General features: G+C 47.0%; 1 protein-coding gene across 1 annotated transcript in view; it reads left to right on the top strand.

Moving 5' to 3' along the window:
* Nucleotides 1–682: 682 nt before the first annotated feature.
* The window catches only part of CACNA2D2 (calcium voltage-gated channel auxiliary subunit alpha2delta 2), a 218343-nt gene continuing 202826 nt past the window's right edge, over nucleotides 683–16199 (top strand). Inside the window, exon 1 of the mRNA XM_065642425.1 lies at nucleotides 683–983. Within this exon, the coding sequence (XP_065498497.1) occupies nucleotides 859–983 (125 nt within the window). The 5' untranslated portion in view covers nucleotides 683–858. The remainder of the gene's footprint in view (nucleotides 984–16199) is intronic.

Raw genomic sequence — 16199 nt, 5'->3', positions numbered from 1 at the left:
GCTAGCCAGAACACAGCGTTGCAAAATCCAGGCCTTTAGAAGTCTGGCTCAGAAACTCTGGTGATTTTGGGCTGTTTATTAATTCCTTTATTTTGAATTTTTAGCTTGCCCTTTTGTCATGCTCATGAATGCTCCCCAAAGTCATAGCACGTTTTAAAAAAAAATTAATCATAGCTGCTGTTATTATAGTTTAACATAACTGGAGGTTCCCATGCACTGATGTGTCTCCGGGAGGTGGCCCCGGAGAAGAACACGGTACCCTGCCAGAACGGCAGTGACAGATCCGCGGGGGGCAGCACCAGCGGGGGAGATGCGAAGGAGCCCACCGGCTCCCTCGTTGGTCGGGGCGGGGGGACACCCGCCGCGGCAGTGCCCGGGGAGGCGCCCGCGTTTGCCCCCCGCCGACGGGGGACGGGGGACAGACCCCGGGCAGGGGAAGGAGGGGCGAGAGACCGCGGCCGGAGCGGCCCAGCCCGGTGCCCGCCCGCACCTCCCCGCGCGGGGCCGGGGGCGGCGGGACCGGCGGGGGGGGTGTGCGGGGCGCATGCGCGACGGCGGCGGGGCGGCGGGGGCCGGAGCGGCGCGGGGGGCCGGAGGGAGGCGGGCGGGCGGGGAGGAGGCTGGGCCGGGCCGGGCCGGCTGCCTGCCCGCCTATTTGAGGGAAAGTAGCGGTTCGCGGGCGCTCAGTGCCGGCCGCTGCGGAGAGGCAGCGGGCGAGCGGCCGCCGGTCGGTGCGCGCAGCCGGCGCGGCGCTGCCCCCCTGCCGAGGACTGCCGCGCTCGTCGCACGAGTGGCGGCGGGGGGAGCCGCCCCGCGGGGCCGTCTCTGCCCCTTCCCCGCCGCGCCGTTAATGGAAACATGGCGATGGCGGCTCCGACCGGCAGCGCGGCGCCCGTCGCCCCGGCTCTTTGCGGCCACCTGGCCCTGCTGCTGCTCCTCGCCGCCCCCGCCGCCCACGGCTACAGCTTCCCCCAGCAGCACACGTAAGTGCCGCCGCCCCGGCCGGGACCCCCCGGCCCCGCGGCTCGGCCCGGCGCGGTGGCGCATCGCGGGGCCGCCCCGGGGCCTGCCGGCGCCGCGCGGGGGAGCGGCAGCGGCGGGCGCTGCCGGTACTGCCGGTGCCCGCGGCCGAGCCGTGCTGTGCCGTGCCGCTGCATGCGGGCGGGCGCGGGGGTCTCCGCCCGCTCCCTGCCGGCCGCCGGAGCGGCTGGGCGAGAACGGACCCAAAGTTGCTGGAAAGCACAAACTTCCCCGGCGGGTGCCGGTGTGCAGGGCGGCTGATGGAGCGTTCATGTGGCGAGAGGGGGGAAAGACGAAAAAGGACTTTTTTTTTTTTTTTTTTTTTTCCCCCCCCCACCCCGGTTTCAAGCACACAGTGTGGTACCACAGCCGGCCGTACCCACCGGAGTTTGAGTATAAACTAATAATAGATGGATAATTCCACAGGCTATCCGAGCTGGTGGTTCTTCCGTTCCCTCCGGACCGACAGAAATGGGCTGTAATCTATTGAAAGAAAAAGTCGGAAAGCAGCTCGTTTGGGTGAGGGGGTGGGGGACTGGGAGTCGCTGCAGGAAGGATATAAATAGATTTTTTTTTGGAAGAAAGCGAGCATTTTGGAAGTTAATGTTTGGGAATATTTGCTAACACGTTCGGCTGTCTTGCATACCGTGATAACCCCGAAGCCCTGTCCCCTTCCACACAGCCAATGTGAAATCTTGCCGAGATGTATTTTAAGAGGCTGTCATCTCCGTTATGAAATGCTGAGTTTTGTTGACACGAAACTGAAAAATCCAGACGATTCAAAGTAAAGGCTGACACTGTGTCCTTACAGTCTGCGTTTCTGAAGGTGGGGAAAGATTTCAATGACATAGAGTTAATAATAGCAGTGTTGCCCTTAACTTTGTGCTGCCCCAGTGGATGTGCACTGCTTTATGTCACAATTTTCTTGTAATTTTTGATTTGCTTAAGAATAAAAATACTTTATATATATGTCATAGGAAGTATTTTTGAAAGCCTTTTAGGTTAACATCTTTGAGCTCAAAGTACATTTTTATAGGCATGTACTCAGGCCTTCTGAAAAGAAGGCTTATCAGCAGAAGAAACAACGTTGTTTATTTGAGAGAGCTGTAGCTTACCCTGTTAGTATCTGGCTTCACCAAAGGCATGGTTGCTTGCACTCCTTATTTAATCAGAAATAGCTCCCGTTGAAACAGATTCTTTCCGAATTCTTTTGGGTCTTGTATCCGTGTTTCTAAATATCGTTGACTTTTGGGAGCCGATGGGTTCTCTTTCCTTGCTGTCACGTAAATAAGGAAATTCTTTGGAATCAGACCTTGAGAAATGTCTGCCTACAGGAGGAGGAGGAGAGGAAAGGGAACGTGCCGGTCCTTGTCCGAGTACCACAGCCTTATGGCCTGATCCAGTGTTGCTCTTCCATGAATAATCTTTATTTCCATGAGAATCCCTGTAGAAATAAAGGGGGTTATGTACCAGGTGAAGCACAGATAGAGTTTGTGGGATGTTTTTGATATTTCAGCAGCTTTTTCAGGGGTTGTAAGTTGTTGCTTTCTCCTCTTAAATTTGGAGTGCAGAATCATATTATGGAATAAATCTCTTCTAGGTACAAGTTTACAAGTCAGAACTGTGATTTATTTCTAACTGCAGAAAGTTGTATGAGAAGGCTCTTGCACCATGAGACACATACTCAAGAGAGGCGTATAATTTGTAAATAATGCATTGGTCTTCCCCTCCCCTAGTCTGATTATTGTCTATATTGTTCTGAAAAGCTGGTACTATATATTAGCTGAAGCGGTTTTCTTCCAGATAATTTGGTGGGCTTTACTAGGATTTAGTTAGCTCTGTGTTCGCTTATCAGTGGTCTTATCAGAGTGGGCCTGATCCTGTACTGAGAGATGTATAAAGATATATAAAAACTGAACCCAGTGGCAAAGATTCACAATTTCTTGCAAATATGAAGGTATGGTCCTGAAAAGGTCACTAATAATGTGTGTACCTCTGGTGGGAAGCAAAACTGCCTGGCTGCATCGGCAGAAGAGACACAGAAGGGATGCAATCCCTCAGCCTGACCCGGTATCTTCTTGCTCGTTTTATCCCCCTTATGACCTGTTTTGTGAACCCAGAGAAAAGAAGGGTTATGAATGGATATTTGATGATGATGCACAATTGCTGGGCAGTGGGTTAATGCTGTAACATGTGGGCTGAAACGCCCTATGATTTCTGCCTGCAGGCTGGTTGATTGTTTCTTGGGAAGGAAATATTTAATGGGAGTAAGGAGTGCGATGGGAGCTGGCACCAAGGCTTGAACAACACTCCTTAATTGACTCTTCCCCCTATCTGCACCCTTCTTGTTTTTAAAGATGCTGGATATAACTTAAATCTTTTTGAGAGGTTTGTCAGTCAGAAGCTGAGTTGAGCTGATGATATGGGCTGCTAAATTCTTCCTGTTATGAGCCAGTTTTTCCTTAGTTTGGATAATGCACCCTTCTAACAACAGTGAATGATTCAGAGCATTGATTAGAAACCTTGTTTGTCTTTGGAGATTTTTCTCTGTAGATCACTTAAGTCATCTCTCACTACAGGACTCTCAAAAATGAGGCTGCTTTTTTAAGCAGCCTCAGAATTGTTTTGTTCTGACGGGCAGCAGACTGAGTGATTAGGATATTTTGCCTAAGGGGCGGAAGAGAAGAAAATAAAGAACAATTATTTTTAAAAAAACCCACTTAAATTATTGTATTAATTATCATCAGTGGTTCTGTGTTTTGATTTTTGGTTCCATCCCTGATAAATCGTGGGTGTTCCACATTATCTCTCTCCTCCCGGACAGTGTGGTTTTAATCATCTTACGCTGAGCTAAGGAAGGCTCAACTCAGCCAGTTGTCCAAAGGGGTATTTCTCATTGAGATTTAAAATGCAAAATCCCAGATTGGAAAAAAACCCCATTGGAGCGGGTGCGTTAGGTGGTGTCCACTGACTGACAAGACTCCTGTTAGGAATGGTCATGTACAAGAATGTCCATCTGTGTGGTCAACAGGATTAATGGCTGTGGACAGAAAGGCTGTTGGTTGCAGTTAATTTTTTTTTTTAATAGTACACAGAGGAATTCCTGTGGCAGCACAGGAACCACCTCTGCTTGAATTTCTGAGAGATTTGGTATTAGATGATTGAAAGCCTTGTCTGTCAGGGGAGTCCTGCACCTGTATTGCCATTGCTTCCTGTTAGTAGGGATTTTGTGCATGTGAGTGCTGGAGAATGTGGCTGCCAGTGCCACCACCGGGGAGTGGAACAAACCCCCTCCTGGCTTTGCAGAAAGGCTTTTTGTCACTTAGACTTGAAAGAAAATTGCCATCTGCTAGAGGGTGGCGAGCCATTTGCTTCTTGTGAGGAAGCAGGTGTGTGCAGAATTGCTGCGTGCCCGCTGGTGAGGCTTGGCTTCAACACTGCCCTGCAGGGCATCCGTGACCAGCCAGCCAGAGGAGAAAGGGATGTCTGCAGGGGAAGGCACCAGCCTGGGGACCAGGGTCCTGTCCTGCCTCTCTGGCGTGACATTTAGCACTTGTCAGGTGCAGACAGGCGTTTTGGGCAGCAAGCTGGAGGTGTTACCAGTGTTCCTGTGGGACACTGAGCTGTGAAGGTTCCTGCTGAGAACAACAGGTGCCCATCGCCACTGGAAGGTGGTCTTGAGGCTGCCTCTACCAAATTAATTTCTTCCTTTTAGCAGGTTTTGATTTGTACTTGTGTCATTTTACCCCAAATGAGGTTAATGATGCTGGTAGTGATGGCACATCAGGGTTAGCAGGGCTTGAGATAAATAGCTTTATTAGGACTGGATGTTTTGGGGTTTGTGGGATGCCATGTAGAGGAAGTTCCTTGTCTTGTTCTACTGCTGACCCGCTGTGCAGTCAGAAAATCTCTTCTAATTATGGTTTTGATGCTTGGGAAGGGAACTTGTCTGGAAAGGAGCAGAGAAGAAGTGGGGAGATGTCCCTGCTACACTTGGCTAAGCAGAGTCAGCTCCCTGGGAGGGCAATCTACCCTGGTGAGTGACTGGCAGATAACATCGCTCCATCCCTGTGAGGGCTGAGCAGCCACCATGAGAACTGGTACTCTGTGGAGACATAGACACCCAGTGTCCCTGCATCAGTGGCAGAATACATTTTGGGGTGCGCAGAGGCACCCTGAACTGTCCAGAGGTAAAGAACAACCTCAGGGAGAGGACCAGATTTTTTTTTTTTTAAAGCCATTTGCAATATTTCTTTGGCATTTAGAAAATTTTTCTCTATTTGTGTTACTGTCACTGCATGCTTCCTGCTCAGGTATTGCATGGGAAAGGGGCAGGCATGGCAGAGCAGGGCAATACTGCTTGCTTGCTTGTCCTTGTGACACCTCAACCCTATACTCTGCCTGCAGTGATCCCATTCAAGATTGTGGCTTCAGGAGTTTGAACGTTTCAACTGTATACATTGAAAAATTGTTAATTTAAGTTCTCTTGGGAGGGCATGTAGGTTCCCACTGAAATCAATAGTGTTCCTGCACATAGACCTTAAGGTAGAAATGGGCTCGTGTTTGGTGTTTGACAAGCAAGGTTGAGATGCTTCGTTGTAAAGAAGCTTTGTTTGTGTTGTGTGCATGCGTGCAACAGCCCCTTAAAAGCTGAAGGTGGTTACATAGCCTCTAAATGGAAACCTGAAAGTTTATCCTTGAACGAGCTTCCTGGTGTTTGACTTTAAAAGCTATCAGAAAGGCTCTTGAGGGCTCAAGTGCTGGGGCATCTGCATGCTGTAACATTGTACATGTGCACAAACTGTACAATTTAGACAATGCTTTTTTCAGTCAATGAAGTACTCAAGTGGGATGATATAAAAGAAAAAGTCATTACCAAGCAAAATACTTGAGTGAAATATTCAGCAAGAAAGGACAGTATCTGAATGTTTCGATATTTACTTTTCCAGGAGCCTCTTGAAAGCAAAATATGTTTTGTTAGCAAAATTATGTTTTCATCTCTGGGGTGTTGGTAGTACTTTGTTTTAGAGCTGTTCCTGTAATCTAGCCTTCATTCTCAAGTTTATTATTGTTGGGTTGCATGGGGATTGGAGTTGTACAAACTGTTGTTACTGGAGAGTTGGTTTGTATCAACAAGCTGTTGGCAAGGTTTTCTTTAGGCTGAATTGTCTGATCTTTCAGAGAACGCACATGGGTCTTCTTCATAACTTCTACGGTTGTCCTACGACCTTTCCAATTCTGTCTCAGCTGTTATCTTTTGGTCATAAATATCACAAGAAATAAAAGGTATTTACCCAGCGAAAAGGATTAATTTCCCAGCTGTAAAGCAAAGTGTTTCTCGCATTGACGGATGGTGAGTGATTGGGATCTTTAGCCAGATCAGCTTGTGAAGGGGCTGCAGGGCAAGAGACACAAGGATCTGAATGGCAGTCAGGCCAGACAAAGGTTGCACGGTCTGTGGTTTCTGTATCTATTCATTAACTCTGTGTAAGGTTGTTATTCTTGCCTGTGATTAGGCTGCTGTGCCGCCTCCTTAGAAGCTGCTTCCCAGCCTGGTGGGGACGGTGCGGGAGCTGTGGCACAGCACATCTCCCCCAGCACTGCCTGAGCTGCCGTTCAGGAGAGCCAGGATCAGGTGTTTTCCCCTTCTAGTTGAGGCTGAGAACTCCAGAGAAGGTAATTGCTGATAGCAATCAGACTGGGTGCTAAATAGGGATATAAACCACTTAGTGCAATAGCTCTGATGACAAAGCTTTGGGTGCAGTTGCCAAAACAGAAGTTGAGTTTGTATCTCTCTAATGAGCCAAGTGCCTTTGTGCAGTAACACCACTGAAGTGCATGGAATTAAACCCAAGAAGTACAGGATACAACATGATTTCTAGCTCTGATTTGTGTCAAAAGTCCCTGAAGTCCTTGCAGTGAAAAGGAGATCTTTAATAAGAGTAAATCTTCTCCTACTCAACTGTGAATCTTCTTTCATTGTCCATGAAGGGTGGGAATGGAGCTGCTTTCCCATGGACCAGGCTGGAGCTACTTTTGCATGGTGGGTATATCCTGTGAATGAACTGGAGCCCTGGGCAGACTTTGGATTTCTTTGGTGCCAAAACTGTTTTGCTACCCTGTCCCACACTGACACTTGGGGAGTTCATGAATCAATATGGGTTGTGCCAACTGTGCGTAGGTGTATCACTGTGATAGAAAACCTGGATGATAGATTACAAAAGGCACGTTCATTTACCTGACAAGGTTGTCTCTCTTGAATTATATATGAGGCTCCACAGCACGCTAGTAGATTTTGTAAAAGCAATGAAGTCCTGGTAATGTGAGCCTCTTCACTGCAGCTTCTGTAGTGGAGTTTTGCTGAGAAGGTACAGGAGGTGGGGGATGGAGGAGGAAAGGAAGAAACAGGCAGCGAGTGGAGGGATGGAGAGAGACTGCTGTCTTCACGTGCAAATGATGAGGTGTGCAGAGCAATGAGGTGCAAATTAGTTAGATCATGCTGTGCGTTGGAGCAAAAATCTGTGTAGCATTAGAAAGCAACTTATGCTTCAGGGAATGGTGGGGGGAAAGGATGGGGAGCACAGACACAGGGGTGGGGAAGGGTGAAAATCTCATTACCAAAATGCTGGCAGCTTCCTGTCTGTAAGACTGTTGTTTGCAGGGGTGGTTTCTTTAAAGTGTGTACTCATTTTGTTGAAGTTTTCTTATTTGAGTTCCACCAAACCAAGGATTAAGCCAGAATTGGTTGGAAGGCTCGTGGGTGTGCTGCCCTGCGAGAGGAGAGCAGGGGGTTGCTGTGTCTGAGCTTGTCACTCAAGCTGCTTGAAAAAAGCTTGTTCTTCTGTAAGCCAAACTTTGCTTGGGGCTTGGTTGCTTCCTTGGACTCCGGAGTCTGCTGGCACTCTGTGAGCAGAGCATGTGGCTGCGGACCAGAGGGGTTTGCTCAGGATAACCTGGAAGATGTGTGGCCCGCAGGAGCATTAAATCAGTGTTATCCAACAGAGAGAGCCAGGGCCATAGGAGCCCAAAGCATGGCACAGTGTGCCGGCTTGCCTTCATCCCTGCTGCAACATCATCTCAGAGCTACAAATCAGTGATGCAGGAGGCATGGGACAGGTTCCTGGTGTAGCTGCCACTGCGTACCTGATTTGTTGATAAATAGAGCCTCCCCCACGCTTTCAGGCTGCCAAGCCTATTGGCCTTCCCAGCACAAACAAAGTTACCCCTTAAACTGTTAAATTGGTGGAAAGAATTGAGAAAGTGTTGTATCCATCTCTATTGTGTCCTCCTCCATTGAAGTGATAAATGAGGATATGATTCTCCTTATAAACACCAATGCGTTTTGACTCATAGCAGAGCTGGGTCCTGAAACTCATCGCCAGCTGCCAGTCTGTTTGCTGTCAGTCTGTTTCTTCTCCAGTGGGCACTTAATATTCTTCAGTCCAGAAGAATTCACTATTCAAAGTCTGAGTTCAGATTCATCCTCCAAATAAGAAAACAAAACAAGGGGCATATTTCTAAACATTCTTCAGAGCCTACCTTGCATAAGCTACTCATGCTTCAAAAATGTGTAAAGCTCTCACTGATCTAATTTCTGTTGAATCAGAGATATCATTGTATTTGAATTCTCATCTCTGATAGATTTTTATGTCATAATATCTCTTTATTGTTGCAAATGAACTCTCTACAGCGTGACACAGTGAGGGTCATGAATGCAGTGCCTTGTCTGCATTTCTAATGTATGGTGGGTTTCACAGTCAGGTTTTTTGCAGCAGTAACATGTACACCAAAATAGAGACAGACTTAAGCCAAGCGAAGCACCTAACGTTCAGCTTTATCAGGTGTTAAAGATTGAGTCAGATGCTGGGCTGTGAGTGGTTGAATGTCTTTTTATTGCTCCATAACTAACGCAGCAGACCCAGGAGGAGCCAAAGTACCATTTCCTCATGTCTGAGGTAGTCTTATAAATCAGAGGTCTCTACTTAAATGTTCACTGTAGTGTCACATTCTTGGGATCAGCAGGGAAAAAAAAGTGTTGTGTGGGCTCATGTGCTTCCAGGACCTCTGCAGGGGGAGGGATGCCCGTTGCCCAGGTGAAAGTAAACCTTCTGCAGCAGCATGTCATGCATACCAGCGGGGAAAAAGGGGTGGAAGAAACAGCATTTAATTATTCAAGAGCCACAAGCTGAAAAGAGTTTCAGGACAGAGCGCCAGGCATGCGTTGCAGCTTCATGGGCACTCTGCTTTCTAGTCCTCCTCTGCCTGCTCTGGGAAGGAGGGTAGATTACATGAGTATGAAAAAAAAAAAAAATCAATATTTTTCTCTTCATGCAGCTCTTGGTTTTTATTTATTCTGGTTTTGTTTGCTGGGAGATCTTAATTGTCTATCAGTGACCACACTGATGACATTATTTTGCCTCCCACAGAATGGCAGCACTTCCAAGAGCACAGGCCAAACGAGCATCAGCCCCAAAGGGGCCCTCTCTGCCCCTCTCTGTGCACAGGTGGGGATGTTCTCCTCCCCTCCTTGGCTCTGTGCTATGAGGCTGCTTGTCGTTGAGCCATTCTTCCTGCTGTTGGGTTTGTTACCATGCAGAAGAATTTGCTGTTGTCAGTCTTGCCTGCTGTACTCTGCTACAGCTACGCTCGGTTTAAAAGCTGAGAAATACTAAAAAATTTTTTCAAGATACTGGGCCAAATTCACCCAAAATGTAATGATGCTGTGGGATTATGCTGGGGACAATTTTCAGGCCTTTGTCTTTTAACTTTGAAATATTGTGGTGGTTGTGGTTGCTTCTGATGTGATTTTTATTGTGAGATGGAGAAAAGAAATGCATCTAACACATCTGCTATCTGCTCATGCTTTGGTCCCAGTTTCTAAATAACCCCATTTAGCACCTGCCTGCCTGTTTGACCCAGCAACAAAAATGTTGTGTTGGCATTTCTGACATCAATACCGCCTTTTTACCCATCATCTTAAGGCTCAATTGAACCCTTCTGTGTCACTTGCTCCTCTCTGTATTTGTTTGTTTTGTTCTAGTCTTTACTTTAGAGAAAAATCTAACCAGCTCTGTCTCACTCCCACCTCCTGCTGGGGGCTGGGGCTCTCCTTCCTGAGAAGCAGCTCCTTCCACAGGTGAACCTTGTACACCCAGCTTCCCCCGGCCTCCCCGTGCTCCCAGACGTGAGGATGGAGCAGCTGGGTACCAAAGGGCTCCTACAGCTGCATCTTGGCACGAGGTCTCATTTCACCTCTGTGGCTGCTGAGCTGGCTCGGACCATTTCCCCCTCTTGAGCCCTGTCCTGGCAGCCTGACTGGTGCCAGCACGGTGTCACTGAGGCATGGTGTCACCCAGCCAGAGGTGAGGCTGCAGCCCCAGTCTGGGGCTCTGCGGGAAGCATCGCCGCTGGCAATGCTGCGGTGTGGGAGTCTTTTCCTGCCGTTCTTCTCTTGATACCACTCCAAGTAGTGGAGTCTTTTGCTGAAAGCATTGCTGGTTTGTGCCGTTTATGAATGTGATTGTGTGCGCGGAAAGCTGCCTTTTTATTTTAAAAGGGCCACTTAATAAACGTCACTTATTTGGTGATTCTTAGGCAACTGAGTGCATGGCCACCCTGGGAAGTGGCTGCCAGAGCTCGTCCTGTTCTCCAGAGTCACAGCTGGCTGGTGGAAGACTAGGTTTGCCATTTGCCAGAAAAAAAGATGTGGTGTTTTCATGGTAGCTTGTGTAGTATTCAACCACCATTCTTAGTTAAATCTGCTTATTGCTGTGTTTGGGCCATTTCAGTTCTTATTAGATCCCACAAGATAGCACGAGGGGTTTTGTATGTGAAGTTTTTTCTAGAGAAAACAAAGCAGCTGCAGAAATGAAAGGTTTAGTAAATGGTACCTGTCCTTATGAAGGAATACCAGAGTGATTGCAGTGTGGTGGTGGTGAGCTGAGAAGGGACCTGCTAAGGGCTGCGGGTGAGATGCTCCAGCTGTTGCATTACCTGAGGCCCATGTTGGGGCTACAAGTAATGCGTGTACCTGCGGTTTCTTTACTAAACAATGTATGTCCCTTGTTGGGTGAAGGATTCATGTGCAAAGCCTGCTGCTTCAGGAGCTGGGTGGAATTTGTGGTGAGAACGCTGTTTCGTCCCGCACCACAGTGGCTAACCTGCTGTACTGGGGGAGCTGCAGTTTGTTGAAATGTTCTGACGTTTATGACACACACTGCACAAAGTCTAGATCCCCCGTGCAAAGCAAGAACTATTCTAAGTATATAGTATTTTTTTTGGTCTAATTTTCTTCTTGAAGCTAACCTTGCTTCCCTATTTGGCTTGGCTACAATATTTATTACAATGTCATTCCTTCTCATTTTTTTTTCAACTGCTATGACGTTCAGGTTTAATATTTATCTTCTAATAGTTTCTGAATAGCAGAGTGCTTGCATTACTGGCAGTGACGTATAGTTAATCCTGAGCATAGATAGCTGAGAGGAGTCCAGACAGAGACTTCAACCCTTGGTGACATGCTTGTGACTGAGGAAATTAGCTTGGAAATTGTTGTTTGTTAAAATTGCTCCTGTGTTAATCTTGCTGTGATACCACAGCTTCTGGCAGTATGTGGGTTAGCAAGATGCTGGTGGCTGAGAATGAGGTCAGGTTCTCACTTTGGAAGAGTCTCAGCAAAGACCTTGTCTTACACCTTTGCTTTGAGGGGGTTTACAGTGAGGAATTTGGCCCACTTTTCCGTTGCCAGGCCTATCTTCCAGGTGTTCTCTTATCCCCAGCTGATCTTCTGGCCTACTTTCTATCCACTACATGTTAAAAAGTGACCCACCTGTCAATCTTGGCTAGCATCAGGAGCAAAGCTTGTGTGCCTCAGGCTTGTTCCCTGGGGAGACAAGTAATTCTTTCATGGTGCCCTTTGGATTGTCTCCCATCCCCATCCCTCCCCATTGCTGTATGAGCATCTTGTCCTGTTCTCCATCTTCCACTCCTTATAATGGTTTTATACATGCACTTTGTAATAGCACTTGCACTTCCCTACTGATCATTTTGCTCATGAAACTAAGGCTTCAGAGACTCCAATATGTCAGCAATGGAGCAGGAAATGCAACCCAGATCATGTAATTTCTCCTCCTCTGTTCCTCCAAATGAATCCAGGCTCTTTGTTTCGGGATGAATATTTCTTCTGCTGTGTAGTAACAAGACATCAAATTCAACTGCAAGAACAGAGATGTGGCCAGGAGGATTTGGACCCCAGGGACAGTATCTGTCCCTTTGGTGTTGGGGGAGTGGGAACTGTTCTTGTAGATGAAAAGCTCCTCTGAAGGACACTATTCTCTGGCAAATGCCTGGACATCAAAGCCTGGGCAGTGCTGTTCTCTGTAAAGTTAGGCAGAGGGTGACAGGACTTGCTGCTGAGTGCTCAGCATGCTCAGCACTGGGCTTTTGCAAATTAAATGGGTGCCCTCTGCTGCATAAGCCCTACGTTGGCTGCTTATGCCATGTAAATTACAGTCAGGCACCTTTCCCAAGAAATGCTCTCTTTAAAATTGCGTTTTTGTGCTGATGATGCACTCATTTAGAATTGGATCTCTTGTGCTCATTGCTCCCTTGTGGCAAGCGCTCACTGGTGGGATAGGCTACTTGGAGAACTGTAGGGCAGTAGCTCCTGACCATCCCTTGGACATTTATCCCCTCGGATGGTACCTGAGATTCATCTGAACATTTCCTACTCCCTCTGGGTGTCTCAGAGAGAATTTCTAGAGGCCATTAAGCTGGGTAATTTACATGCTTCTTGAGCCTGTGCCTAGGGAAATATATTTCACAGGTAATTTCAAATCTCTTGGCGTGTGGAAGAAGTCATTATTCTAAATAGAAAGGGGCTGGTGGTGTCACAGGTCCCATTGAGAGGACCACATTAGAGACTGGGATTTTTCTCTCTTGCAGAAAAGAGTCCAAGGCATTATATTCATAGGGGTTTTGGATGTCAGATGGTTTTGGTTTTAATGTTAATACTCATATAGAAAATCTGAAAAGAGAATTATCTTGTAATGCTAGATTTCAGTTACATATGAGCATCTTGTGTGTGAGGGCTGGGAGGAGACCTGCTTCAAGGTATCTGTAGGTGTATGAGTGCTTTGGTGTTTGAGTGCTGTCTTCCAAGGGCAAACATCAAATTTAGCATCAGGAGTTTTGAGTTCTAGTTCTGAATCTGCTCCCAAAAGTCTGTCTGGATTTGAGACTGTCTTCACCTATGCAGCTTCATTCTCCTCTCCTGAAAAAACTGAAAAAAATTGTCAGACATACTAGGAGGATTTGACAGTTCAATGTTGACCCGTCCCTTAAAAATGATGTTTGATGGGCTGTTGCACTATCTGTGCTTTAATTGTGATATTGCAATGGTGAGGGCATGTGGACAGTAACTATGGTCATTGCACAGCAAAGTTGTGAGTGCACCGCTGGCTTATTAGCTCGAGGCATCTGTGCTCAGGCTCTAGTAGAGTTTCCTGGTGACCCTTCACTTTTGAAAGGAAAGACAGATGTTGCACAGTTGTGTTTTCTTGCAGCAAGAGGAACTCCCAAGATGCTTGGCACAGCATCCTCATTCTTAAAGATGCTCCAGCACAGCGTCCTCCTTCCCTGTGGTCCTCCAGGACAGGAGGTACATCAGTTCTGGTGTGAAAAGCTGGCTGGGGAAATTGAGCCTGATGGACCAACATCTTGAGCATGTAGTGTAAATCCTGTAGTACCTTCTGAGTATTTCCATTGTGGTTCACTCACCTCCACTTCAATAGGCTTGTGTCCTTTTCAAAGGAAAGGTGGTATGTATGTGCTTTTTTCCTGTGGAGAGAGTCATGTTTGTCCCAGCTGGACAGGGAGAAGGAGAGGGGAGGTGACCTGTGAAAGCTGATAGTTTCATCCCTGTTGCTGTAGCACTCTGAGTGATGCAGCAGCACTGGAACAAAACTGAACTGGGCTTCATGCCTCCACTATCCCTGTATTGAAACGTGTCTGGATGCCACCTAACAACAGGAGAGGTCTTGCGGACAGCTTTTAGATGTCTATCACAAAGTAGTGAGGTAATGGCATAAAAGGCAGTAAACTTTTTTTTTTAACACTCTCCACCTCCACCCCTTTTTTCCTTTCATTGCTGAAAGGGAGTAATACAATGAAGAGCTTCTGCAAATGAAGGCAACTGCATATGAAATAACAGGGTTCTGGGTGTTTGGCTGGTGAGAGATGCGATGAGTGAGCATCACTAAGTGCTTTATAATAACAATGATTACAAAGCTCTCTTAGGAGCCAGGAATCTCTCAGGTAGGGGGATGGTGGGGAGAGGGGTTGTTTAAGATGGGGGGTTTAACTATATAGACATCTAGTGACAGTGACACCCAGAAAGCCCCTGAGGAATGTTGCATAGATGCTGTTAGAGGCAAAAACCCCAGGAGACTTGGATTAACATGGTTAGTGACAACGGATGCCCCTAAATAGCCCTTGTATTGTAGCAGGAGGTCTTTATGGCAGAGGTTAATGACATCTTGATAAGGAGAGAAGTTGTAGACACAAATTCAGCAGAAGTCTGAGGAATCTGTAGTCCCCTATCAGACTCCTTGATATGGCTTGTGTCTGAGTCATCAGATTATTCGTTGTGTGCCTCATCTGTTTCTGATCAGCTGAAATCTATAACAGGAACGGTGGATGCTGAAGCCAGTCCTCAGGTGTCCTGTGGCCACTAAGGGTTACCCCATGTGCCATTTTCAGCTTGGCCATGTTCGTGTTTTGCTGCAACTCTCTGTAGCAGCTTGACTCCCCCTGGCAGTGGGAGCACCATTGCGTGAACAAGAGCACACTGGGAAGCTCGTTCTTGTTGGGGACTCTAGTCAATCCTTTATTTCCTGGTTGCCACTATGGCACAACGTCTCTCCCTCACCCTTTAAACAGCACACTAGAGAAATGAGAGACTACTACAGTGTACATATTCACAGCTCCAGCCAGCCATCACATGACACTCTGTTATCATGCTTTGCCCCATATCTTGACCAAACTCTACAGAAATGACCCAAGCAAGGGGAACTGTTTTGCTTTGTCCAGTATCTTGCAATTTGCGTAGCCAGGAGATGGTTGTTGTGAACATCTGAAGTCTTGCAGGAGCCTACATCAGCTTGGATAGTCCTGCTGTTGCTCAGCAATGATACAGTAGCATGGGGCAACTCATGGCATCTAATCACAAAGCTGTTTGCATATGCTTTAGATGACAGTGTTCTGGTAGCACACAACAGAAACACTACCCAGACTGTCGTCTTCTAGCCAGCTAGCCTGATGTACTCAAGTGACAGTTTCACTATTTCTTCAGGCTGTGAAAAAAAGCTCTCCCATATCGAACCAAAAGTGCAGATTCTGCAAAGTGTGGCTGTTTTGTCTTCTGGGGTTGTTCAGCCTTCCATCTGGTGATGAGGATTTACTGGAATGAACAAGAAGATGCAACAACTATCCTACTTCTGTCTAGCTCCCAAGAGAGTCATGAATTATACACAGAATAAACAAATAACCTGATATGTCTGTCATTATATCATAAAGGACTTTAATAATTCATGCAGCTTGCAAAATCCTTACTAAGACCTACCCTCCATAACCTTATCTTTGTCATGGGGGATGGGATCTCTTTAGCTTCCGTTCAGATTGTATCTGTAAAACAGAAGGAGTTGGTGAGGAAGAAGGTTTTATCATAAAACTTCATCTGTATAGTGGGCTGCAAAGTGACGTGCGAGAGTTATCAGCCGTTGGGGTCTTGAGGGATGCTGACAATGACAGGTGGCGGGTGAAATTTATGCAGGTAGTGTGCTTCATAAAATTGACACCTATTCACTTATTTATTAATTCATTATGTTTCAAGTCCAGATTTGTGGCAGGCTTTGAGATCAGGAGCCCGGTTCTGATCTTCTGCGATGAGAGTTGCAAACATGGTGGAACCCACATGCTTCTTTTGCTCCTGATGCACATCAGCAAGTGTGCCATAGAAATCTAGTTTCAAGATGCAAAATAAGAGCATAGCTTTCAGAAAAGCAGGGAGGCTAAGGCATTAGGTTAGCTTTGGCTCTGAACAAAACAGTTAGTTGTTTTGGGTAGCATGTTGCTGGTATCGCCAGTACAGCTGCAGTAATGGAGCCATTGCCTTTGGCTTATTT

The sequence above is a fragment of the Caloenas nicobarica genome, chromosome 11 (genome assembly GCF_036013445.1).
Source record: "Caloenas nicobarica isolate bCalNic1 chromosome 11, bCalNic1.hap1, whole genome shotgun sequence".
In the NCBI taxonomy this organism is placed as follows: domain Eukaryota; kingdom Metazoa; phylum Chordata; class Aves; order Columbiformes; family Columbidae; genus Caloenas; species Caloenas nicobarica.
The sequence above is the reverse complement of the archived record's forward strand: the minus strand, read 5'-3'. Positions and strand labels throughout refer to the sequence as shown.